Below are 27454 nucleotides of genomic sequence, written 5' to 3' on the forward strand. Positions count from 1 at the left end.
AAATCTTATGCAAGAACCGATGGGAAAGCAAACATGGATAGGATAAACCAGCTCGCGGCAGTTTTCATCAACCCTTCCTTGAAGTGTCAAATTTGACAATGAACCCCGCCCACGTGTATGGCGATATTGCGTGTAGCACGTGCAGCTCAGTGGTTCTGTTGGGGCGATAAGTTCTAAATCTGTGAACATACTCTCAAAGCATGTCATTTGTCAAGTGTCCATGACTATTTATCATATCACAACCTGCATAGGTATTTGCATTTCAATATCCCCTACTTTCTTTGAAGAGTATAGTTTAATATTCGAAGCAGTCCATAAATTTAATTTTCTAGTACATATAGTATCAAATAGGTGCAGGGCTTACTAATGTTAGAATATGCATCTTGGGTGTCGTGTGTTCGTAAGTATCATTTCCACACGAATTTGTAAATGCTCAGTTTTATAAAATAAATATCTTTTTTAAAACAGTTTATGCATATATTTTTTTCTGTTTGCTACAGCAAAGAAATTTGATAGGCTTTTGCAAACATGGGTTACAAGAATTCGCCAACAATACTGTGAAAGTTGAATCCTTAAAAGGAATATCAGTTCGAAGGTGGATCAATTGCGTACATTCGGCATCGTTTGCAGATGATATAAACGGAATATGGTTAAAACCAGACGGGCCGCTTTTTAATCCGACTGAACCTAATCATAGGGATTATTTACCGTTGGTGTTTTGATAATTAAATGTTAAATGGATCCCCCACCCAATAACTATCTGCAGCTTTAATATAGTTTTATATCAAAATATATGCAAACAGGTGAGATATTGTTTTAATTTAAATACCTCATTGAGTTATGCCCCCTTTTCCGAAAATATTGTTAACATAAGGGAGGCAAAAGTGTTAACGATTTTCTTAAAATGTGGTTGGAAGAATTAGGTTCACCATATCGATATTCAAAGTCAAATCCCTTTTTCCAAAACCTTGTGAGCATGATGAAGGTTATGGTTTAATGGATTTGTCTAAAATCTGGTGTGAATCATTGTGGTCATAAACCCTACAAATATTCAGCGTTCACAGACCTTCTGTTTCCGAGTCCCCCCCCACCTGTGAATGTGATAAGATATCAGATTTCTTGATGGCATAAAGGATAAACCATGGTCAACTATGTTTCAATTATTTATTTAAAGAATGCCTTGAAATTAAATACAAATTATCATGTTAGCATTCAATGATGTTTACACACATTTATAAAGTATATTTACTGCACATATCAACAAAGTTAACAATACCTATTCTGGTAGACAATATACAAATTCCTTGTGTCAACAAATTCCATTTCATACTGTCAATTTGCAAATTATTATATGCATAATGACAGTCAGAGTTATTTCTACAAATTTTATAAATATATGCACTGCTCTGGGTTGTCCTAAATCAAAGATACAATTCAGCTTAAATTATGTTACCATTTTTGAGGGTTCTATATGGTGATGAATAACTACATGAAATAATGTAATTATCAAAAAGTGATCCAAGCCAATACTTGTTCAAGTTGTCGAGCAAATTCAACTACAATAAAAGCGTTGCTATAGACATATGAATGATACATGTTTGGCTTAAAATTCTCAGGATGGATAAGATGGGATGATGAGTTAAAAATTCAACAGCACTTACATGTATCACAAATAACATAATACAGAAATAGAAACCTTCCCTGTGTTAACTGAACTAGAATTATAATTTAAATATTAATAAATAAGATTTCTGCTAGAAGAAACAAATGTATTTAATAATAAAAACCTAAGTCATAACAATTTTTAAACATGAAGTGTTATCATCAACTGAAAACCACCAAAATAATATTTTAATGTTTCACTTGCTGTCAATATTTACATACAGAGGATATATTAGTCTATCAAAACACAAAAAAATGACTTCTCTAAATAATGATTTTGTAAATGTCTCTTTTTTAAATATTTTTTAGTTTTAGCTTTTAGAACTTAATTTTGTTTGTAAGATGATATCAAGATGATTCAATGGTTCGAATTATTTAACTGTATAAATCATCATCCCCATCATTATCAAAGTTTCCTCCCTCTGTGCCACCTTGACTGGGTCCTTGACTTGGTCCACCTTGACCTGGGAATCTGAAAAATACAAGCAATATATACTTAAAGATACATTATGGGAGATTCGATAACGAGTTGGCAGTTCTCGCTATAATAATTAAAAACTAGAGAGAGAGAGAGAGAGAGAGAAATGGGGTTTAACGTCCACTCGACACAAACTAGGTCATTTCAGGACTAACATATGGTTTAATTTTATTTACATAATTCGCTTGCACGTAGGGGTCTTTAGCAGTGGGAGGAAACCGGAATTAAAAACTAGATAACGTAAAGGCAATTTGCTGAAAATTTCATTCAAATTGATCCACTATGAACCGAGAACTAAGCGAATGCAATTTCTGCCTAGCCTCGGTCATCATTATTAAAGTCAGTACGATAAACAGCATAGTCTCGATTATCCATTGAATCGTTTAATCGAGAAGCAAAGTTATGCAATAAATCGGCTCACAATCCACTTAAGATCGCAGGCTAACGATGCCATCTAGAGTTGATTATGGTCTGGATAAGTTAATTAATGTCTAATTAATAATATAGATAACATTTCAGGCCTAAAGAAAGACCTGCAATAGACAGATTTAGCTCTTGCATAATGTATGTTTAAGAATGAGTCATAATACAAAGGTACATGTGGCCCCACAGTACACAATTTATTAAGCTTGTGGTCCCACTGCGGTCACAATTTTTATCCGAATTAAAAAAATGTTCAAATATATCACCGTTAAACACCATAATGTCAGTTGAGTTCGAATTTCAGGAAAATCAGACCGAAACTGCCGGACAAAAAAAATGGCTGGTATGTAATACCAAGGTTGTGGACCCTCTAGAAGTCACAATTTTTATCAGGTTTTCATGAAATGCATGTTTATAACCCAAAAATCTTGTTTCCTTTTGATATTTGCATATTAGAATATGGCCACTGATTGCAGCTTGTGGATTCTCTAGAGGTCACAATCTTTATTCGATTTTAAAAACCGTTTAAATATATTGCCATTCTCTACCATAATGAAAGTTGAATTTGAATTGCGTGAAAATTGAAACAAAACTGCCCGGCAATATGGCTCCTCTTTTTACGCAAATTGTGTAAAAGTATGTAATTTATCTTTATATCCCAAAGATCTCAGTCACATTGGATATTTGCGCATTTCAGACCATTACTTTCTGGATTATGGCCACTGATTGTACGAAAAATCGCTTTTGTAATTTTTAGCTTGTACTCTATTCATCTCTTGCTTATAAACCGCTGGTTAATAATTACAGTCAGAGTTATGGCCCTTGATCATTTGAGAAATTCTGTGGAAGTGCTAGAGGCTAAAGTTATTATAAATTTATTCACAGTGTTTAAGGTCATGAGACAAACAATCAAAACAAATTCTAATGGTTTTTGATACTGGTACTCAGATTTTAGTGTGTTGTAAATGATTTCATTACTGACAAAAAAATATAAAAAAGACAACCCTTGTTAACTGCCCGGACGATGTAGCTGCTGTATGTTACATGATGAATTTCATGCATAAAGATTTCCCAAGATTCATGATGGGTGTTATTTCTAAAAGATGATAAATTTTGCTATTATAGTATTGGTTTGACTGTGTATTGTTACTACTAAATGTCAATTAATAACTGACTTTGTTATTATTAGTGGTGTATCTTTTCTACATGTTAATGCAAATGACACCTTCCAGACCCTCCATCCACCCTTCATCCGACCAGCCATCATTGTCCTTGAATTTGTCCCAAATTTCATTTAAAACCATTGGTAAAAATCAATAAATTCTAGACTAACTAGGCAGGTGCTGAAATCATATTCATATGGTTAATTTGTCCAGGCTTTTTTTGTATGAGACTGACGTAACTGTATCACTCATTAAAATTTGTTTCACACATTTATATTCAAGTTTTTATAACAGGTCATCCTTGCTTATATGGCATTTCTATATTTGGATAACTTCAAGTAAATGACAGCATAAATCAACAGATTGAAATACAGACTCCATCTGATAATTTTTACAACCTACATGATAGTGTTGACTGTCTGGTTTACAGGATTTTTTGACCAGTATGAAGGAAATGACCTCATATGTGGATGTGATTTTTGAACAGTCTAAAATGTCATGTAATAAGTTTTTCACAATAGTAATTTCGTCAGAACAATGAAGAATTACTAATATTAAAATACTATGGTACACCCTATGATTTTGTCGAGGGCTGGTGCTTAAAAATATGTTAGTTGTGGGTGGTGAATCAAGTGAGACAACTAATTTGCATCGACACAGGAGACCACGAATTCCTTGGCTGGTTATCCACGAATCTATGCAAAAGTTATTTAAAATCTTCCTCTCTCTTTTGTTGACTTTTTTATGTAGAAACAAAGAACCAGCGGCTGCCAGGCAGGATACACCCACATTTTGTAAGAGATGGATAGAGAATAAGCTAAACAAAAAGCGATTTTTTGTACAATCAGGGGCCATAATTCAGGAAGTTGCGATCCGATATGCGCGGATATCAAAAGGAACCAAGATCATTGGGTTATAAACTTACATTTCAAGTTTCATCAAAATCAGAAGAAAATTGTGACCTCTAGAGGGTCCACAACATTGATATACCATATTTTTACGCTAATTGTGTACGAGGGGCAGCCATTTTATCCGGCAGTTTTGGTCTGATTTTCACAAAATCCAAACTCAACCAAAATTAAGGTGTAACACTGATATATTTGAACTTTTTTTTAAATCGGATAATAATTGTGACATCTAGAGGGACATCAAGCTAAAAACGCGATTTTTCGTACAATCAGGGGCCATAATTCAGGAAGTTACGGTCAGATATGAGCGAATATCGAAAGGAACCAAGATGTTTGGGTTATAAACGTACATTTCAAGTTTCATCAAAATCAAAAGAAAACTGTGACCTCTAGAGGGTCCACAACATTGATATACCATATTTTTACGCTATTTGAGTACGAGGGACGGTCATTTTGTCTGTCAGTTTTGGTCTGATTTTTACGAAATTCGAACTCAGCCGTCCTTAAGGTTATAACTTACATTTCAAGTTTCATCAAAATAGGATTAAAATTGTGACCTCTATAAGGTCCACAACCTTGGTATTACATACTTTTACACTATCTGTCAGGCAGTTTCGGTCTGATTTTCACGAAATTCAAACTCAACTGTTTTTTTTAAAATCGTTTAAAACCAGCGATTGCCAGGCAAGATACACCCACATTTTGCAAGAGATGGATAGAGAATAAGCTAAAAACAAAGCGAATTTTTGTCCAATCAGGGACCATAATCCAGGCAGTTACGTTTGGATATGCGCGATTTCGAAAGGAACCAAGATCTTTGCAACATAAATCGGATCAAAATTGTGGCCTCAAGAGGGTCCACAACCTTGATATACCATATATTTACACTATTTGCGTACGAGGGGCGACCATTTTGTCCAGCAGTTTTGATCCGATTTTCATGAAATTCGAACTCCACCATCATTAGGGTGCAACAGTGATATATTCAAACTGTTTTTTAAATCGGATAAAAATTGTGACCTCTAGAGGGACCACAAGCTAAAAATATGATTTTTCGTACAATATAAGGGGCCATAATCTATGAAGTTTCGCTCCGATACATGCTAATATCGAAAGGAACCAAGATAAACTTATATTTCAAGTTTCGTCAAAATCGGATAAAAATTGTGACCTGTAGAGTGTTTTTCATTAAACTGAAGTAACAATACCCGAGTCAACAGAAAAATAGCAAAGCCATTTATTGGCATTTAACTCTGTTTTCAAATAAAATTGTAAGTAATGGCTTGAGAATCAAGTCGAGATCACTATCAGGAGTGATTGAATTACAACTTAAATCAACATTTTTATTGGACCGTGTAATAATACAACAGATGGAACTTGAAAAGTTACCAACCTAAAACTATTAAAAACATCCAAAGATGACTTATTACAAAATCTGTTTTATAAGAGTGTCTTTACAGAACAATCACATTAAAAATAACTTTTTGGGTCCAAAGTTTGGCTGACATAAGTAAAAGAAACTTTTTTCAGATATATTTATTTTAATCCATTTTTCAATCATGGTTATCAACCTAAATTTTCATGTTCACACTTTTCATTAGCTAGTGAAAACATAGTCGTGTTGGATTTTTTATTTTAATGTTATGATAATTGTCAACTCCATGTTTCTAATTTAGTCAGGAGTGAAAACATCACTCTTCTTTTTGCAACTTTATACACAATGTCTGGCTTGCACTCCCAATGTTAACACCTCACAGATCTGCACATATAAACACAAACAAACCACTCCAGAAAGTTCTGACACAAATTAAACATCTATCAAACACATGCCAATAATTATTGTAGTGACATATGGAGAATTGATTTGATTGTATAAATCTCCCCTACAAATTGAGTAGATCAAGATGGACCTGTGACTATTTTATCTACATTTATTATACACACATATGTACCACCTACATAGTAATTACAAATATATGTGCACATATGCATGTCTGTACACTAAAATTATACCAATACTTTATTCTATTTTATTAACCGGCCTTGTTTAGTAAAGCCCAAAAGTTTTGCCAAATTTTCAGGATTTGATTGGTAGGTGGACCTACCAATCAAATCCTGAAAATTTGGCAAAACTTTTTTGAAAGTAATGAAAGGCTTATATTATCGAAACGTTAGAATGCCTATCTAACCATAGTCAGAAGTATTATTATAAGGTCATCACAGACTCGGAACAAGCTTTTCTTAAACACATCTTTAGATGTACATGTAGTGAAATGAAATGAAATGGGGTTTAACGTCCTACTGTTCTGTTCCGAACTGGGCTAATGAAGACGGGCATACGCGATACAGTGTGCTATGAAGCAAATTTGGTCCGGACAGCTGCACTACAGCCTACTCTTATATTGAATTCCAACTGTCAAGGGATCTTTTACATGCCCGCCAATATGTACACAGGACCTCGGTTTTTCGCCCATCCTAATGACTAGACAGCTGCCCTTGTCAGGCCATCCGTCCTGCATCACGGACAAGGGGGAACCACGCTGGAAAATCTGGATGAACTTTCTCAGTCAATGCAGGGATTGAGCACCCGACCTCCAGGCTAGCGAGCCAGCGTCTTACCTACTTTAGATGTAGTGATTTAATGAAATAAAGAAATGGAATTTATCGTCGCAATTTTCTGCTCTAAACCGGGCTAATGAAGATATGCTCATCTTTGCTATGAATATGTTTGCCTGGAATGGGCCCTCCATTTCCTTGCCCACTACAGGACAAGGGGAACCTGGACTGGACATTCCTGCAAAACTCTCTAGACTAACACCAACCTGGGACTTCCTGGTTATTGAGCCAGTGCCATACTGAGCCACCATGGCTCCCCTGTGACCTAACGAATAAGCGGAACAGATATAACATCTAGTTTTAATTAGATTTTTATATATTGACACTGCATCATTTTCTTTAAGTCAGATATTTGCAACACAATTTTTAAGTCAGAACATTTTCCACTCATAATGTTAATTATTTCATCCTTGGTAAATAATATATACAGAGCAACTCCCTTTTAAGAATGAGGGTGGGTGCCTATTCTTGTTGAGTCAAGTCATCCAATGCAAGATGTAACTTTTTCATGTGAAGACGTGTTTATACAATATAATTATACAATGCTCAACTACAAGTTAGAAAGTGTTTTGCAGCTGGGGTGAATGTGGTAATCAAAGGGGGCAAGTTTAGGGAGATGGGAACAATATGTGTGGCAGTATAAACAATCACAGGTGTCGACTGTACATGTTCCTCCCTAACAAACTCTTCAAACTGGCGCTACAGCTATATACAAGCTGTGGTAGGTTTGGCTCATTCTTTACCTACCTCCTATCATAATATACATTCACTCAAATCACACATTCTTATCCAAAATCACTATTTATCTTCCTTTTACAATGAAGGATATTGTTTGTGAGACTGAAAGTTTTGAAGCATTTTACGAATTTCCAACACTATTTGAGAAAATTTTATTTTGTCTGTAGAATGCTTGGGAAATATTTTGTAAAAACCTAAGAAACTGCCTGTCTTAAAATCATAAAATTATCTTAATTTTAAAAAATATCAGAGCTAGCAAAGGCGACTTTGATGCTGGATTGCATATTAAGGAGTACCCCACTATATGCTTTCAAGATTACTGGTGAATGCCAGTTTGTATGTCAATATATAAGCCTCTTAAATTTCCATTATTTAATACATTTTAAGCATTCTGATTATAGTTACCTAATCCCTTAGAAAATACCTACAGTTATGAGAAAAGCTAACAAGTGAGACCGATGTCCTTCACCTCGATTCCAAAATAAATAGATTACAATGGTCATTTATCACTTGTCAAGCACTGAGCAATCAAACTGCTTATTATTAAATTTAGTCAAGGTAGTGGAACTGAAGAGATGTAATGAATAGAAACACGACACAGTGATCACGTGACAACCATAATTGAAATGACGTTAAAATTAAATTCCATATGACTATGCCATATAGACTTCAATAATAATAACGATAACATTTTAAGAATTAAGCCGGTCAGCATGTGTATAAAATAAAAAATCATAACGGTAAACACTATTTAAAACTAAAACTAGCATCGCTGGTTTATTGACCTAATTCCAACCAATGTCACGTGTCATTGACATTGGAGATTCATAATATATTATTAATGACGTTTTTTTGGTGTATTCAGTGTTCTATCCGAGGATTATATTCAACAGGTCAGTGAAACCATTAAATTATGATCCAATTATTATTTTAATATCTACCGGTACACCGGGAATTCATACGGAGTGTTGAAGGAGCGCGATAGGTGCACAATCCATGCCGAGATCGTCTTCCTGGACCTGTTATGAATAATCAGCAAGCTTGTTTTGTTTTCTTTACTGGAATATCAAAATTACTGTTACTCGAGCTAATTACTCGGATTATGAACCACATGGCCGATTCTTACTAAGGTATGACTGTTATTGTAGCGACAAGCAAGTTGATTTGGCTACTTAATTAACAAGTAATAATTAACCCGTTGTAATTTAGCCGAAAGTCGATTGATTTATGATACCATAGTGGCCGGTTCATTGTTTTACCAATCGGCTTGATTGAACTTCAAGCGGCTAAAGCCGACAAAAACCAGCCTATTAAAATCACTGAATGAAACTATACACCAAGTTTCATTAATCTCACTGAATTAGAATCAAAGTTATTGTGTTCGAAAGTCTCGACTAATCAAACTGCTTACATCTATTCAGCGTAAACAGAAATAGTTCAGTATCAAAATCATTCAAGGTATTCATATAATGAAACTATTCACAAAGTTTAATCACACTCAACAAACTAGAATCAAAAGTTATCATGTTCCATGGTCTAATCCAATCAAATTGCTTATGATTGCTTTATTAACAACACAAGCAGAAAATGCTCATTATCCAACTTAGTCAAGGCATTTGTAAGGAAACTATACACCAAGTTTCATCATCCTCCCCATTCTTGATGTCCCACGCGTTCAACAGATCCAATTGCTTACCTCTGCTTAGTCTAAGAAAGTCAAATCATAAACATATACACCAAGAAAATGAAATGAAATGGGGTTTAACATCCTAATCCTACTGTTCTGCTCCGACTGGGCTAATGTAGAAAGGCCTACTCTTATATCAAATTCCAACTGTAAAGGGTTCTTTTAAATGCACACAGGACCTCACTACAGCAAGAACATTCTACCTCAATTAGAAAAAGAGCTATTGTGTCCAAAAGACGAAAAGACAAACCCATTTTATTAATGGTCCTTTGCTTTCTATGCTTTCTACAAAAGGTGGGTGACAATAAATATACTTTAATTAAATTGCTTACATGATTGAATCTTCTGTGAAAGATTGATTGTAACTCAATTTTTGCTACTCTAGCATGACTTCAATGAAAACTAAGTTGTCGATGGGACCCACATCATGTGGTCTACTTAGTCTTTATTAATTATGGAATTAATTTAGACAATTGAAATGCCCCAATAACTAGCTACATACATCATGTAAATTATCTCTAAGCCAGGAATTGAAACATACACCCACATGATTTGATGATTTTTGCGATTAGTGTTCACTAGATTCTACAAATTGAGCAAGGTCCATAACTCTAGGAGTAAAGTGAAATTGTTGAAATTCGATTTCACTTTACTAAATTGAACACTTCATAAATGATAACTTATGTTGCTAGAGTATTCACAAGATAAAATGTTAGAGTAAGGGCAACAACTCTAGATTGATTAGAAATTGCTGAAATTCAATTGTCTACTCTGTCTCATTAATGGACGCGATAGATGGTCAGGGGAAACATATGACTGCAGTTCATCTTCTCTTAACTTTCCATAATTAGGGTGCCCCGTGCAACGAAAATTTACAATACAGAAAGTTGAACTTGACATGGCAAATGTGCATGCTTCAGTGGCTTGTCTCGTAGTGATTTCTGGCTAATCATGCACGGAAAATAATACTCAGCGCTAGAGTCTGAGTCTATAAACAGAAAACGCACATGCAATTCTCTACACATCTACCACCTATTAATGCCGTAAAAAATCTATTGTTGACGATTCTGAATAGCAGTAATATTTAGCTTTTTGATTATTTTATCAGCTTTAAAAATTATGTTCCTTTTATTTTTTTAAATTGCTTTATCATTAACTGTACTGTTAAGAGTGGCATCTTTTGGTTTAGTAAAAATTATTTCTCTGAAACACTCGGGTTAGGCAAGAACATGACACTAGCAGTAGTTTCATTTTAGTTTTACAAGGTTCTTAAAACAATTGTTGAGTTGCCTAACGTGCGTGTTTCTAAATTCAATTTCTTGTTCCAGCTTTCTGTTATGTTTTGTAAAAAGGTAGTCTTGATTATCCCGGGCTGTCAATCAGACGTAGAACAGTCGGTAAACTGGTTAAGTGAGACTAATTTTAAAACACGGCAAGACCGTTTATTTACTGACTATAAATGTGCGAAACTGATTTAAGGCTTGGTATATTGTAAATATTGTGGTGTAATTGTCAAGATATTTGGAGATGGGGCACCCTACTATATGTATGCATAACTTCAATGGCTATGATGCAAAATAATCATGCAGTAATTTTATCAGTGTGACACTCTTGTTTTGTATGGCATAATCTTTAGTTCGTTTAAATTTCATTACAAATTAGGATAAGGAGATTAAACCATAATAAATACAATTTTAAGTTATGAATCACAACACAAAATATGAAATGATTAAGATTTTTATGCAGTTGGACATTCAAGAAATGATCCATTTGATTACAACAGAGCTATAAATAAATTACTGACCCATTTGATTACAACAGAGCTATAAATAAATTACTAACATAGAAATTTTCCAGATTATTCTTGAGTTTTCTAATTCAAGGGAGGTAAATCCATTACAGAAATTCAACCAAAAATCAATATAGTCTACAGCTTACATTGGAAATGACGTCGACCGGTTAAGGGTTAAAGTTAAATATTTACCTGAAATTGCCACCAAAACCTCTACTTTGTTGTAATGTCTGTGCAAACATTTCATATTTGCGGATGTCATTATCACTAACAGATCTTCGAGCAAATTTCATGGCTTCTTCAAAATGTGATCGTGAGATTTCTGGGACTGGGTCACTTTCTTCATATTCCTAATAAAAATATATAATAATTAATACATACAAGAATACTGAAATAAATGTAGGTCTATTAAATTCAAAATATGGAAACAGAAAATGGTACAGTTGAAGTCAATATTTTGGCACAATTATCAAAATCTTACCATATCTGCGTCTGGATTCTGTGCTCGCTGTTTTTCGAATCTAATTTCTGCTTCGATTGACTGACGAATTGCTAATTTACAAGCTCGTTGACAAATTTCAGTCAAATCTGCACCACTGAAGCCTTGTGTTACTTTGGCCAGGTAGTCAACATCAACATCTTTAGACACAGGCGATTTACGAAGATTGGCCTTAAGAATTGATATTCTAGATTTGTCGTCTGGTAAGGGAATGTAGATAAGCTGATCCAAACGTCCAGGTCTCAATATGGCAGGGTCAATAATATCTGGCCTGGAAAGAAACAAAACAGAAGACAAATTAACTAAACATCACCAATCTACTTTTGGCCTACATTAGGCTGACCTTAAAAATATCTTTGTTTCGCCTAACGCGATCGACTAACTAAAACCACCCCCGACTTAAATTATTTTATTGCACTTTTGCACGATCTTTTTATTTTATTTTGCGTGTCAACCTGAAATATATCACGAGAGTTATTTCCCTTTACTATGGCTATGGTTTGATTCATTATTGAAACTGGTTGATCAAGCCGAAAGCGTCATAGGTGTCGCTTCTCAACAAAATGGTTGCAGACGAAAGCACGTCCATTCCCACGAAGTGATTCTGCCTTTATATCTGTGGTGCGTCGTTTTAAACATGACGATATTTTCAATATCCGTTTTCGAGAAAAATGAAGGCACAACCCGCACGATCGTTAAAAACGTGTTGAAGGAGTTTCACACTTCAAGTTCGTGGCAAATCGTGTGCGAGTCGTGCATCACGATGTCATTGATTTGTTTGCCAATAAAGAAGACGAATGTTTCCACCTGGAAAATTATTAAGCTGTCAAATTAGCTCTTAAGTTAAATAAAAACTTTAAGTTCGTTACTTTTTACGTCAGACCCAAAATTCATTAAACAAAATTAATGAATCTGTAGTATACAGCTAATAATTTTTCTGTATTGATTTCTCTGACTTTAAAAAAAAAATCTGAAGAAAAAAAACGACCTACCGACCCTTCTCCTCGATTGTGGGTCGGGTTTGGTGAAACAAAGATATTTTTAAGGTCAGCCTTACAATCTAATTTTGGCCTAAAACACAAATTCTACATGCTGGAGTGGTTTTAGTGTACATTTTATTACATACAAGCCAAACAAAACAATACTAGTTTCAATAATAGTAGATAATACCACACCTGTTTGTCGCACCAATAATGAAAACATTTTTCTTGGCACTCATACCATCCATTTCTGTCAATAACTGATTGATAACTCTGTCTGCCGCTCCACCTGAAAAACAGATTAATACATTTTCAAACTATATGATTTTGTATCTGCAGCAAAAAATTTATATTAGACATCAATACCTAAGTCATTGAATAAATGAACCATGAGGAGTTACTGCCGTGTTTCAGTACCATCAGGAACAAATCCTTGTCAGGTTACATGTCATCAAATTTTTAATTCTGGCGGTGTGTAATAAACAACTGGTCAAAAACAGGGGACGAAAGAAACTTTCCGAATTTTATGGCCAGCATGTGCTTACTGTTGCTACCCATAATCTCTTCATGGGCTGAAACTTTCAATTAAAGTTCATATTATCGAAGTTAGATCGAACAGCCCTTATGATATTCGGATATAAAGTTTTCCATACCTCCATCACCAGCATTTCCACCTCGAGATTTTGCTATAGAATCTAATTCATCAAAAAACAGGACACATGGTGCTGCTGATCTTGCCTAAAAAAATAAAAATAGCAGGCTTAGCATCTAATTAAAATTACATGCCGAAATTATATTTTATACAAAATAAGTTTATGCATATAGGTCCACAATCAAACTTACTTTATCAAAGATTTCACGGACATTCGCTTCAGATTCACCAAACCACATAGTCAGAAGTTCAGGTCCTTTGATCGAAATGAAGTTAGCCTGACATTCATTAGCTATAGCTTTTGCCAGAAGTGTTTTACCACATCCTGGTGGACCATAAAACAATACCCCTTTAGATGGTGTCATACCAAACTTCAAGAATTTCTCTGGATGTTCCACAGGGTACTGAAATATAGAATAAATTTATTTGGAAATTAAAATTCATTACAATATGTATACAAAAGTTTATAATATAAGGCAACTAATAAAGGCATTTCTTTTCAAAAAGAGAAATTACCAATGTATTCTTCATATTACTGATGTTGGGCTACTTGATATCTTGTCATCTCTCAACTGACATCATAATTGGTGTTTGCTTGATGTCATGTCTGTAGGGGGAAAATAATTGATAATAACAATGATAGAAATTACCTGCACCAACTCTTGTAACTCTTTTTTGACATTTTCTAAACCACCAATATCTTCCCATGAAACATTAGGAACTTCAACTGATGTTTCTCTGAGAGCACTTGGATTACTCTTACTTAAAGCCCACTATAAATAGAAAACAATTGTTTAATGACTATTTATAGTAAATTTTAATATATTACTTTGACCAAAATTTACAATTTCTTGCCAATATCCTATTAGGTCGATTAATACCAACAAGTGATAGGGCAATTCTGAATATATTACTTACTCTGAAGTTATCCATAGTAACAGCTAGTGAATCCAATACTTCAGCATCAATATGTTCATCTTCTAAATCAATAAGGTCCATCTTTTCTCGAATCTGTTGTAAAGCTGCTTCTGAACACAGGGCAGCTAAATCAGCTCCAACATGTCCATGTGTTTCTTGAGCAATCTAAAGAATATACAGATATATATGTATAAACCTGTACAAACCTACCTATTGTGATAATTTTCTTTCTACAAAATACTTATGCAAGAGATGATTAGTTTTCAAAAGACTACAGCCCCAATGGGAGGTGGAAAGCTTGTCTGTAAGCTACAGCTTATTGATAACATATAATTTTCTGATGCATCCAAATGACAAACCACATTTTCCATTGGAGTCCTATAGGAAAGAGAAAAGCTAAGGAAATGCCAGAAGCTTCTTATCGCATGCTAAGATCTGAACTTAGGACATGCCAGTCCAGACTTCAATGCCCTACCACTGCCTTTTTCTATATATTGTTATTATATCAGCCGCTGGGGATATTGTATAACTTGATAGGAAACATATTAAAGTTATACCTGTTCCAAATCAACACCATCTGATAGTTTCATGTTCTTTGTGTGAATTCTAAGGATCTCCAAACGACCAGTAGCATCAGGGATTCCAATATCAACTTCACGATCAAATCGACCTGTAAACATTAAAGCCTTATAATTATCATCACAAAACAAAACTCATTTTTGAGACATTTTTACATGAACAATATCATTTAGTACATGACATAGTGTCTATCAATAAATAGCATTGATCCATATAAATAAGCAAAATAAATCAACATACCAAAACGACGGAGGGCAGCGTCTATACTATTTGGTCTGTTTGTCGCTGCCATTACAATAACATGTGCTCTCTGTTTTAATCCATCCATTAATGTTAATAACTGTGAAACAATTCTTCTTTCAACTTCACCATGAGTCTACAAAAATCACACAAGTCGAGCATCACATAATAAACAGATGACACTCATTAATTACTTGCTCCTTAATCTTCTGGTAAAGCACCAAGCAAACTGTTTGTCACTCTGCTTAACCTAAGCAGAAAATGATTACTATTGCGCCCTAAAGCATTGACTAATTAAATTACTATCTCAACCTTCACGAAGCAGAAAATGCTTTAAAACAGATTTCTGAATGGAAAATAATCAGAAATGACTGAAGCAATGGCCCGAGAAATCACTCTCTAGTCATTGCTCTATTGAGACTGAAAACTGGGGTCTTTGACGGAGCATGTCCATTCTCATCATCTAATCTCTCCTGAGTGAAACAAAGGGAATTTTCTTAACTTAACGGGGGAGACTTCATTAAAAACAAGCCAACAGTGAGGCTGATGTCCCCCGCCGAAATAGGAAAATAATTAGAGGACACATATAAATTTATCACAAATTATCTTTTACAAAGTATTGAACAATCAAACAGTATATCTTTACTTATAGTCTAACAATCAAAGTAGGAGAGTTATTGTTTTCCAAAGTCTCGACCAATCAAATTGCGTATCGCTCTGCTTACCCTGAGCAGAAAATGCTCATTATCAAACTTAGTCAAGGTATTACTGTAATGAAACTATACACCAAGTTTCATCAATCTCACTTAATTAGAACTAAAGTTATCGTGTCCCAAAGCATCAACCAATCAAATTGCTTATCTCTGCTTACCCTAAGCGGAAAATGCTCATCTTCGGACTCCATCAAGGCATTGACCTAATCAACACATACACCAAGTTTGAACATTCTAGCTCAATTAGGAAGAGAGTTATCGTGCCCCAAAGTATCAACCAATCAAATTGCTTATCTCTGCTTACCCTAAGCGGAAAATGCTCATCTTCGAACTCCATCAAGGCATTGACCTAATAAACACATACACCAAGTTTGAACATTCTAGCTCAATTAAAAGTTATCGTGTCCCAAAGCATCAACCAATCAAATTGCTTATCTCTGCTTACCCTAAGCGGAAAATGCTCATCTTCGAACTCCATCAAGGCATTGACCTAATCAACACATACACCAAGTTTGAACATTCTAGCCCAATTAGGAAGAGAGTTATCGTGTCCCAAAGCATCAACCAATCAAATTGCTTATCTCTGCTTACCCTAAGCGGAAAATGCTCATCTTCGAACTCCATCAAGGCATTGACCTAATAAACACATACACCAAGTTTGAACATTCTAGCTCAATTAGGAAGAGAGTTATTGTGTCCCAAAAAGTGTGACGGACAGACAGACGGACGGACAGACAGACGGACAGACAGACAGACGGACGAACCCATTTTAATAGTCCCCTGCTTTCTTCGAAAGGCGGGGGACAAAAAAAATCCTGTGCTGATTTCAAGAAACTTTTAACTCTTGGGTGCATCAGGACCAAACATCGATAGTCGCATAAATAAATTTGGCCGTTGCTGAAACTTGCTATTCTTTGAATCAAATCTCTGATATAAATTCTTTAAACGTGTCTGTCTGTAGCAATTATTACTGACTACCTTTAAATATTTGATAACATTTATCCGTTTTTGTGAAGAATATCCATGAATTATTCATTTTATCAAAAATGCACTTCATATTCTATTCAGTATGTTGAAACACAATACGTAAAATGACAGCCCTTCTCTTTGATCTGCTGTGTGGTACAAGAGATGATAAACAGATTCCACGTGCGCGGCGATCCCAATGTTTACAGTGTAGCTATTTTGGATAGTCTTGCTTATCAAACAATTATTTTCTCTGCAATATTCTATTGTGCACTAGTCAATTCAGTAATACATTTTGCATGTTATGACGTAATGTACCCGCATATGTCACCAGACACTTTATGGTAACATATTTAGAACTCTGTTTAATCCCGATTGATTTTGTTACATGTACGTAGTAATGTACTGGTTGTTGATCGGACTGTTAACCAGTCATAATTTGGCACAGAAATTTGTGCCGAGTATGGCAGTGTCTGTGTGGGATTAGGTTTAATCAAACGAAACATTGCAAGGAGTATGACTATTATGGGGATGCTTAGTTTTGCCAGATTTTTATTCTTTTTTTTTTATTTCATGTAGAAGAGTCCTCCACCTCTTACTTTTATACCTCAAAAAGACTAAATCACAAATGAGTAATGATGAGACCGAACAGTTCTTAAATTAATGGGATTACAATCAAATTACAATGACATGATACAATTTAGCCAGTCCTGGTTCGAGTAGAAGTGTGACATAGGAAAACAAACACATGCCAAATGTTTCAGCTATGGTCTTTTAGGATATTTGTGTTTATTTTAATACTCATTGCTTTTCTTCCGAGTTAAACATAATGAGTAACAATGGTCTAAGGTTTGATGATAATTCTAAAGTGAAATCTTGATAAATGATTACCAACCTTTTCTCTTTTTGGCGCTATAGCATCAAGTTCATCAATAAATATAATAGCAGGAGAATTCTTTTCAGCCTCTTCGAAAGCTTTTCTTAAGTTACTTTCTGATTCGCCTGCCAATTTACTCATAATTTCAGGTCCTTAAAATAGTTAAATATATTACTATAACTAAATCAAGAGCTTCGTTACTATTGCAACTCAGCCAGTACAGGCCAGTTTCTTAGAGAAAATATTTAGATACATTTCCAGATCAACAGACTGACTTACACTTTCACATGGTAATTACAGATAGATAATGTTGGAAATTAGGTGGCTAAATATGATTTCTAAGGACACCGGTCCACACTTTTACGAAAGATTGATATAATACTTACCATTTATAAGGAAAAAGAAAGCACCAGTTTCATTAGCAACAGCTCTAGCTATAAGAGTTTTACCAGTTCCTGGTGGACCATATAATAAAATGCCTCTTGGTGGCTGAAAATTTTAAATTTAATATCTTTTGTTTTATGCTGTAAATAATTATATTAATATCTCTTATAGAAACAAGGTCATCACTAATGCTGCAATATACGTCCACATACCTGCTTTGATTGTTATGGTGCTTTTTAAAATGAAGAGAATGAAATATGAAATGACTGCAATGACTGTAATATGACAAGAGGCAAAGAAGGGTAGGTGTTGGGTTTGTTTGCCAAATTTATAGACTAAATATTAACAAAAAAGTGGGTGCGAAACCACCAAGGTGGTTGTGACATGCACTAAAATAAAAAATTGCTGTCTCTACGGTATAAGGAATAAATATGCAAAATTCCAAGATGATCCATTCAGAATTGCAGTCTGTATAAATGGGTTTAAGGTCATTCAGAGACTATATGGTTCAATTCTTTATTTCAATAATTCACTTGCGCATAGGGGTCTTTAGCAGTGGGAGGAAACCGGAGGACCAGAGAAAACCTACGAGTTGGACAGGCGAATCTACTCCTTGCCACCCCCACCCCCCTCCATGGGGGTCAAGCAATCACTAAAAAACATCCTTAGGGTATAAGGAATAGGTATGCAAAGTTTCAAAAGGATCTGTTAAGAATTGCGGTCTGTAGGTGAAACACACACAAAATTAGGCATGGCTCTGTCCCAGGGGGCCAGGCATGCACCGAAAATTATAGAGGTCATCCTTAGGGTACAAGGAAAAAGTATGAAAAGTTTTCAAAACAATCGATTAAGAATTGTGACCTGTAGGCGACACACAAAAAGAACATGGGGGTGGCTCTGACCCTGGGGGTTGGGTCTGCACCACAAACAATAGGGGTGTTCCTTAGGGTATAAGGAATAAGTATATAAAGTTTCAAGAAGATCAGTTAAGAATTGCTGCCTGTAGGCGACACACAGACACACATACATACACACAGACGGTGAGGACTTTATCGGAATCATTACAATGGATAATATGGAATCATTTTTCCCCAATGATTGTAAAAATCAAATTAATGACACTGATGCCATTTTGAATTGTGATCCTTTCAATAAGTGATTGGTCTCCAGGACTCATCCAAAATGTGTGCATTAAGCTATGTACCTTTACACCAATAGCTTTAAATAGTTGAGGATGTCTTAAGGGAAGTTCCACCATTTCTTTAATCTGTGCCAACTGTTTACGACAACCACCAATATCATCATATCCTACTTCATTTAACGCTTCTTCTTCTTCCTACAATTATGTCATAAATGATTAATCAACAAGGAAATAATAAAGAGAAAAGATGCAACCTCAAAAGCAAAATTCTTGATCAGCAACATCTTCCAACACCCAAACCCAGCGGTTGCCAGGCAAACTACGCCCACATTTTGTAATAGATGGATAGAGAACAAGCTAATGAAAATGTGGGCGTATAAGAAACCTCAACTCAAACAAGTGATGATATTCTTTTCTTTCTCTAGTCAAACCAAATATATGAAATTGCTTTATACCTCACGTTTGACCGGTTCTCCTTCACAATGTATAACTGTGTCAGGTGCTACGATACAGTAGGGTGATGGATCTGTTTCAATAACTTTAAATTCTACGGCTCTCATACCTCCTCGTACTAAAAATATATCACCCTTTCTTACTGGTCTGTAAGCTTCTAGGAAATAGGGTTTCAGGTATACTTCAAACAAGTTTCTGAAAAATAGCAATATAATCACAATTTACTAACATAATGCTAACATAATTAGAGAGAGAGAGAAAGAGAGAAATGGGGTTTCCACTCGACACAAACTAGGTCATTTCGGGACTAACATATGGTTTAATTTTATTTCAAGAATTTGCTTGCGCGTAGGGGTCTTTAGCAGTGGGAGGGAAACCGGAGGCCTCGGAGAAAACCCACAAGGTTGGACAGGCGACCCTACTCCTTGCCACGTACAACCGGGGATTCGAAACCACGCCAGTTGACTCAATGACAGGCTTTATGATACAGCGTGCGCACGCTAACCATTCAGCCATCTTACCCCCCAACATAATTAGAAGTTCTATGATTATAAAGATGTCCACTACAAAACATTTACTTATGACTTATTATACTCTTTTTACAGCCACAGATCATTATATATTTGTTACATTATCAGCATTGCATCCAGGCTTAAAATTTCTTTTTTTTTCTTACTATATGTCACTGAAGTATCGTATCTATTTAACGAGTCTGACCTTAGACATTATAAAATCTATAAAGTTAGGTATCAGAACATGAGAATGCAATATAAATAAAGTTCTTTTACCCTGTGAGTCCCTCTACTGTATCATCAATGGGTAGAACATGCACTCTTTTTCCATATTTTACATCTGGACATGCTTGAATACTGAAACAGACGAAGACATTATTACATTATTGATTGATTTAAAGTGATTACTCAGAAATGTTTTATGTTTATAAATCTCTGATTCAATTTGTTCTGTGATCAGTAAATTGGTTAAAAACACATGAATTTGATATCTAAGATGTTATAATTATCTTCCTTAAAAAATATGCTCATTTAATAGTATGGTGCAGTGATGGGATTTCGCCCGTATATTCCGGACATGTCCGACGCTATTTTCCAAACGCCCTAAATTGTCTGACCAGGAATATGCTCAATCAGACATCAAGATGGTAAATAATATTCAAAATATAGGCTGGATTGATTAGGTAATTAAGTGATCAACGTATATTTATTATGTTTTACGCCTATACACCTACCTTGATTAACAAGTTAATCTGCCTTGATTGGCTGACTTAATCCTTTGTCGGACAATTTATGAAATGAAATGAAATGAGGTTTAACGTCCTACTGTTCTGCTCCGAACTGGGCTAATGATGAAGGCATACGCCATACAGTGTGCTATGAGGGAAATTTTGCCCGGACAGTGGCACTACGGCCTACTCTTATATCGAATATCAACTATCATTGTCAAGGGAACTTTTACGTGCATGCCAATGTGTACACGGGACCTCGGTTTTCCGTCCCATCCGAACGACTAGACAGCTGTCCTTGTCATGCCCACTGTCCTGCATCACTGACAAGGGCGAACCACGCCGGAAAATCAGACAATTTATCAATCCAATCCTGAACAGAATTGCTTCTCCTTTGTCGGACGATAATAAGAGTAATTATAAATTTAATCTATGTGATTAACCCGTGAATTCTTTATTGTCAGACGTTTTAATCTCCTTGATGTCGGCTGACAACACGTAGAAATTAGTCATATATGTCACATATATCCTGATAGTATATAACACCCCAAATCAATATATATTGTATCTGATAACTTGTCTGCAATATCACTCCGGGCATTAAATATTTAGCTATTTCACACACACATATACGAAAAATACTAGACAATGCAAGCTCTATTTCTGATCACATGCAGTTATAGCACAATACCTAAAATGGAACTAGAAATCTTACGAGGCGCGTGAATTTATGAAATGGAAACATGACAAATCCCACACGTCTAATATCAGAGAAAAGATTCTATTTTGATGGCATATTCTCAGATTTATGATCATATTTTGAATGGGGTTTACGTTTTTAAACAAATTGTTTTAGAGTCGAGTCGAATGAGATCATTTTAGCAGATGATGTTACTCGCTCGTTGTGGTATGTCATTTTGTGGTATATATATATAAGTGTAAAACGAATGCCTAATTTCTGCTAAAAAATGTATCAAACTTACCCAGGCATCGATATTTCCGCGCAGGCACATTTGCTTTAAAAAACTGTTTTGCAGGCACATTTTTAAAAATTAACGTAATCATGTAAAATAAAGAATACTATTTATTTTTATTGTTGTTGTTTTTTTGTTTGTTTTTTTTTGATTACCGTATAATAATTTACTAGAATAAGCTAGTCAATGATAAAAACATCAGCACGTGACGTTAGTGATTCCACCTGTGACTTATGATCTATCACTTGTGACCTCTGCTTAATTTAGTGACAATTCTAGTAGAATGCCAGTCGATGGTTAAAAGAATAGCATGTGGCGTATGAACTATCACCTGTGACCTCGGCGACCCCTAAACACCAGTACCGTGTAGTAATCACACTTACACCTGATAATTCTATAACGATGGCTTCCTATCGAGTATCAAGTGGAAAAAAGACCAAAGTCTCTTGGCGAGTTTGTGGTGATGTTATTTAATATTTTATTTAGTTAAGGTGCAGGAATATCTTGTCATCGTCAAGGGAAACAACTCTTGTTAGTATCCGAATTATACCGGAAGTTGAGTTTAACGAATGACAACCTGGCTGTGCAAAGGAATTTAATGAACTTGTTTGAAGCCGGAAGGTATCTATTCTATGTTTATATCAACCCCAAACAACAACAATATGCACATCAAACATATTCTTTAATTATTTATAATTTCTTCATCTGCCGAGTCCAACCCAAGAAGCTTTCGTAAGCCCCCTCCCCCCCACAATCATACTATATACCTGGCAATTGAATACTCTCCTTTTGAGTATGACCCTGCAGGCACATTTTCAAGTGTGTGCGCAGGCACACTCAACTTTTATAGAGCCCTGCTTATACCCAGAAAAAAATACTGTAATTTTGGAGGAATTTGAAACAGGTAAGGGTCGGCATGCTTTCATTCTGTCGTATTACGATAACGCGTAATTTTCTAGGGAATATTACTGACATAAATCTGAATACCATATAGGAATTAAATATGAAAAATAACAAGGTGCACCTATTTTTTTTAATTACGCATGGATTTGAATGTTTTGTTGACACATTATTTTTAATTGTGGTCTGAAACAGCCTGTTTAAATCGCGATAAGAGTTATGCCCCTTTATTTTCTGTAAAAATGGCCGCAAGAAAAATTTTAAAATCCCAACAACGGTATGGTGGATTTAAAATATTTAAGTGTACAATAGAAAAGGGGTTATTGATTTTTAAAATAATAACATCGTCAGTCGTTGTTGTTTGTATTCTACAGGAGAGCCGAAAAAAGTAGGGCGACCCACCATAAATAAATATCTCCAAATATCTCGACAATTACGCCACAATATTTATATATTATATGCCAAGCCTCAAATCAGTTTCACACAATTATAGTCACTAAATAAACGATCATGTTGTACTTAATAAGCTATGACCATTCATCATCTATAAATAATAGACTGAAAACTGGTTCCAAGTGTCGTCCATAACATCCAGACACTTTTGAGTAAAAGATAGGTTACGTGCCCTTGTTTTGAAATTGGTATCGCTTAACCAGTCTATCGACCATTCTACGTCTGATTGACAAGTCGGGATAATCAAGACTACTTTTTTACGAAACATAACAGAAAGCTAGAACAAGAAATTGAATTTTGAAATAAGCACTTTAGCCAACTCAACAATTATTTTAAGAAACTTGTAAAAGTAAAATGAAACTACTGCTAGTATCATGTTCCTGCTAACGAAAGTGATTCAGAGATATTATTTGTACTAAACCAAAAGATGCTGTTCTTAACGGTACAGTTAAATAAAATAAAACAAACGTAATTTCTAAAGCTGCTGTAATAACCAAGAAGCTAAATTTTACTGCTATTCAAAATCGTCAACAATAGATTTTTTACGGCTGTAACAGTTGATATATTTGTAGAGAATTGCACATGCCATGGCTATTTATCGACTCAAAGAGAGTGCGGGGTAGTCAGAAATCAGTTCGAGACACGCAACTGAAGTGTGCACATTTAGCCGTGTCGAGACCAACTTTCTGTAGAGTGCACGGGTCACCCTAAAAAAAGCTCCCCTTAATTAACAGATTGAAAAAATCGCTCCCTTTAAAAAGCTCTGCCAGTTTCGATAAGAAGAGTGATTTAGAAATTAAGGAGAGTGATTAGTTGTGTGTATGGGAAATGGTTCTGAAGATCAATAACTGCATGTTAGGGGGTAATTCCTGGATTTATAAATGATAATAAACCCCCCATGACTTTCAATTTTAAGGAGAGGGAGAAAAAGCTCCCCTTGGTCAACATTCAGGTGAGTGGCAGGCGCTTGAGAGCGATCGCTCACCTTAAGAAACAATGACTGCATCGTCAATACAAACAGAAAGTGCATGAAAATATTACCTAACAACATCCATGAGTCGAACACGTAGATTATTTCTGACACATCTATTAATACGAATCTTGTCATCAGTAACTGTATCATCAGATAATACAATACACACAGTCTCTCTTCTTCTCTTTCCCTTTAATAAAACTGTGTCACCTCGAAATAACTGTAATTCATCCATTTTTTTCTGGAAAATAAATTGAGAATGTTTTAATGGCAATGCATTCTATTTCAAATAACACATCACATTAAGCCCATCGCAGACAGTCTAAGATTTGTCGTCTGGACAAGGTTTTTCGACAAAAGTTAGTCGGTGTGTGTTGGATTTCAATGCGAACATTTGTTGGCCAAACAAAGTTTGCAAGATCAAACTTGTTTGATTTCGAAAACATTGTACGACCAACAAATGTTCGTGTTGGTCTCGTTTGTGTTTAATTTCAACAAAGAGCAAAACATTTTAAACGGGCATCTAATCAGTATTTTGCAAACGATTATGTCATACAGAAAGGCCGTCGTCGCCATTTTGTGACCACATGATGTTTGGGTGAATCATGCGACATCAACTTCGGTCTCTTTTGAACTTCGGTTTCAATAGTGTTATACATTCTTCGTTTGCAGGAAATTCAAAACAGGTATAAAACATTTGTTTTGTTAAACATACATTATGCAAGGGCTAAATCTGTCTATTGCAGGTCTTTCTTTAGGCCTGAAATGTTTTCTAAATTATTAATTAGACATTAATTAACTAATCCAGGCCATAATCAACTCTCGATGGCATCAGATTTTCTGATATTAAATAGATTAGAAGAGTTCAGCCATAGTTTGATTTAAGCTAAAAATGGAGGACTGAGACTTAGCTTCGAACAATCAGTACGGTGGTTAAAATTATTGCACTTCTTGTCAAACCTTCAAAGGATAATATCTTCGCTCGCAATATAGAGTAATTTGAATGAAATTTTCAAATTATTCATTTTACATTATCCATTTTTGAACAATTATAGCAAGAATAGCTAGCTCTTTATCTAAATCTTACATAATGTATCTTTAAGTGCCAACAAATGTTAGTCGGTTTGCGGTGGGCTTTAGTAACAGTATTTAATTTAGACCTAAATCTGGAAACTTGTTACGACTGAAAGCGTTCAACCAAAGGTGCGCAACATAGTTTTGGGTCTATAGAAGAAACAATCCATTTCCTACAATTAGGTGAATTCTTAGTAAAACTATATTATTACTGTTAGTCTGGAATTGTTTGCTGTATCCAAAAAAAACTAGAAATAGAATAACCTGTCTGTATTAGAACTTGAATAAGCAAAAATAAATAAAAACATTTCCTTGAGATCAGGCTATACTTTTTTCAAAGCAAAATGGAAAGCCATTCTTCTCCACTTGGACTATGCACAAGTAAGAATGAGTACCGTAATCAGTAAACTAATAACAGGCAATTACTTACTTGTGAAAGAGAAACAACAGAGTTATCTTCATTTATGGCTTCTTCAACAAGGAGACGGTTTGGTTTCTCCTTGCGCCGTAATATTGCAGTCGACAAATCATCACTGAAATCATAACAGAAGAGTCATTTATAAATAGCTTTAGCAATGACTGCTAAAGACGAACATTATCATATGCCTTTAACTTTAAGTTTAAACATCAGTTTGTGGTGTCCCCAAAATATGTTTCACCTGTAAAGCTCTGAATATTTAGAGATTTAATTCTCAATACTGATATTATCAATAAGCAAACTGCTTGATAAACAATAACTAAAATAATCCATTGTTTTTTTAAATCAAAATCCAACTCAAAATGTTTAATAATAGATCTAGGTAGATTTGTTAAGAAAGAATACCTATCCATCTTTTTTCCTTCAGAAGAATTATACTTTATTAACTTTATAAGCTACTTTTTTTAAAAAGGTTTTTGGAAATACTTTCCACAAATATCAAATTGCTGTCCAAGAATCTCATTATAAAATGTATGCTTATGTTGTGATAAAGCAAATTTGAAATATATTGCCCATTCTGTGACTGACACGTTTGACTACACACTAGGCTAGCAGTTTCATTATTCAGAAGTGCTATTTTTAGTTCATAGATTTTCACAAGTGGCCAAAAATAGTAACAAATACGCTGACTTTGAATACAAAAAACATAACGTGAATTACTAAACAAACGTAGAGGATCAAAGTTACGTAAAGGTTTTTGTTTTTAAAAAAAAAAAAATCAGGATTCACGAATGTCTGCTGGAACTAGGCCTATATACGCAAACGGCCAGCCTTTGCTCTTTTCCGACTTTGTCGCCCTCCTTTGTTTTACTCGAGAGTTAATGGCCAAATCAATTCGAACAAACGTTCACTTAAAATAACAAGGGTAAATGTGAACTCGAATACAAACAAAAGAATATTATACAAACAGCTGATTTCTCTTTATGCGTGTCAAATATGAACGCATGACAAAGTGAAATTGGAACTTTTCTGATGATGAACACGCTAACGGACTTCTACAGCCACTAGAACGTGGTTATTTTCATTACTTTCCGATCTAAGATCAGACTACTATCATAACAAAATACCTACTTTCCAGATTCTGCCATTCTGTCGATTAAAATATAATGTATTTGGTTGAAGAAATCTAATTATTCAATAGTTACAAAAGAGACGCACCGGAACAATTCAGAAATCTCAAAATGGATGGTGTGTATTGTGGATCACGTGACCCCTCAATTACACGGCGGAAACTAGTTAATAATAACGATAATACAACTATATCTATGAAAGTTTCATTTATTTCAATTCGAAAACATTTCACTCATAATGGAATGGAATTCAACTTGTGAAAAAATTCCAAGTCAACATTGTTATATAAAAAAAAGACTAGCAATTACAATACCCCGAAAGTGGTGACGTCATTAACTCGTGAGTTTTCGTATCCCAAGATGGCTGGTATCAGAGGTAAATATTGTCAAATCTGTCAGAAAAATCATAATAATTTAATACTA

The 27454-nt window shown here is 34.9% G+C and overlaps 1 protein-coding gene across 1 annotated transcript; it reads right to left on the reverse strand.

The window, feature by feature from the left end:
- Positions 1-1150: 1150 nt before the first annotated feature.
- Positions 1151-27190, reverse strand: LOC126819200 (transitional endoplasmic reticulum ATPase). Its single transcript, XM_050547105.2, has 18 exons — positions 27033-27190; positions 25914-26016; positions 24478-24650; positions 20658-20738; positions 19872-20064; positions 19480-19611; positions 18278-18380; positions 17910-18043; positions 15336-15471; positions 15074-15186; positions 14517-14681; positions 14249-14371; positions 13790-14002; positions 13600-13684; positions 13142-13235; positions 11949-12237; positions 11660-11817; positions 1151-2134 (listed from the first exon to the last, which is right to left on the reverse strand). The coding sequence occupies exons 1-18, from the start codon at positions 27047-27049 to the stop codon at positions 2038-2040; spliced, it is 2409 nt and encodes an 802-aa protein (XP_050403062.1). The 5' UTR covers positions 27050-27190; the 3' UTR covers positions 1151-2037.
- Positions 27191-27454: the final 264 nt, after the last annotated feature.

The sequence above is a fragment of the Patella vulgata genome, chromosome 4, assembly GCF_932274485.2.
Source record: "Patella vulgata chromosome 4, xgPatVulg1.2, whole genome shotgun sequence".
Lineage (NCBI taxonomy): Eukaryota > Metazoa > Mollusca > Gastropoda > Patellidae > Patella > Patella vulgata.

What these genes read in the sequence shown, in the direction of transcription:
- LOC126819200 (XM_050547105.2), bottom strand. An exon ending in CTGTTGTTTCTCTTTCACAA is followed by an intron (nt 24,651 to 25,913) that starts GTAAGTAATTGC and finishes TTTATTTTCCAG; the next exon opens with AAAAAAATGGATGAATTACA. An exon ending in ACAGTAGAGGGACTCACAGG is followed by an intron (nt 20,065 to 20,657) that starts GTAAAAGAACTT and finishes GCTATTTTTCAG; the next exon opens with AAACTTGTTTGAAGTATACC.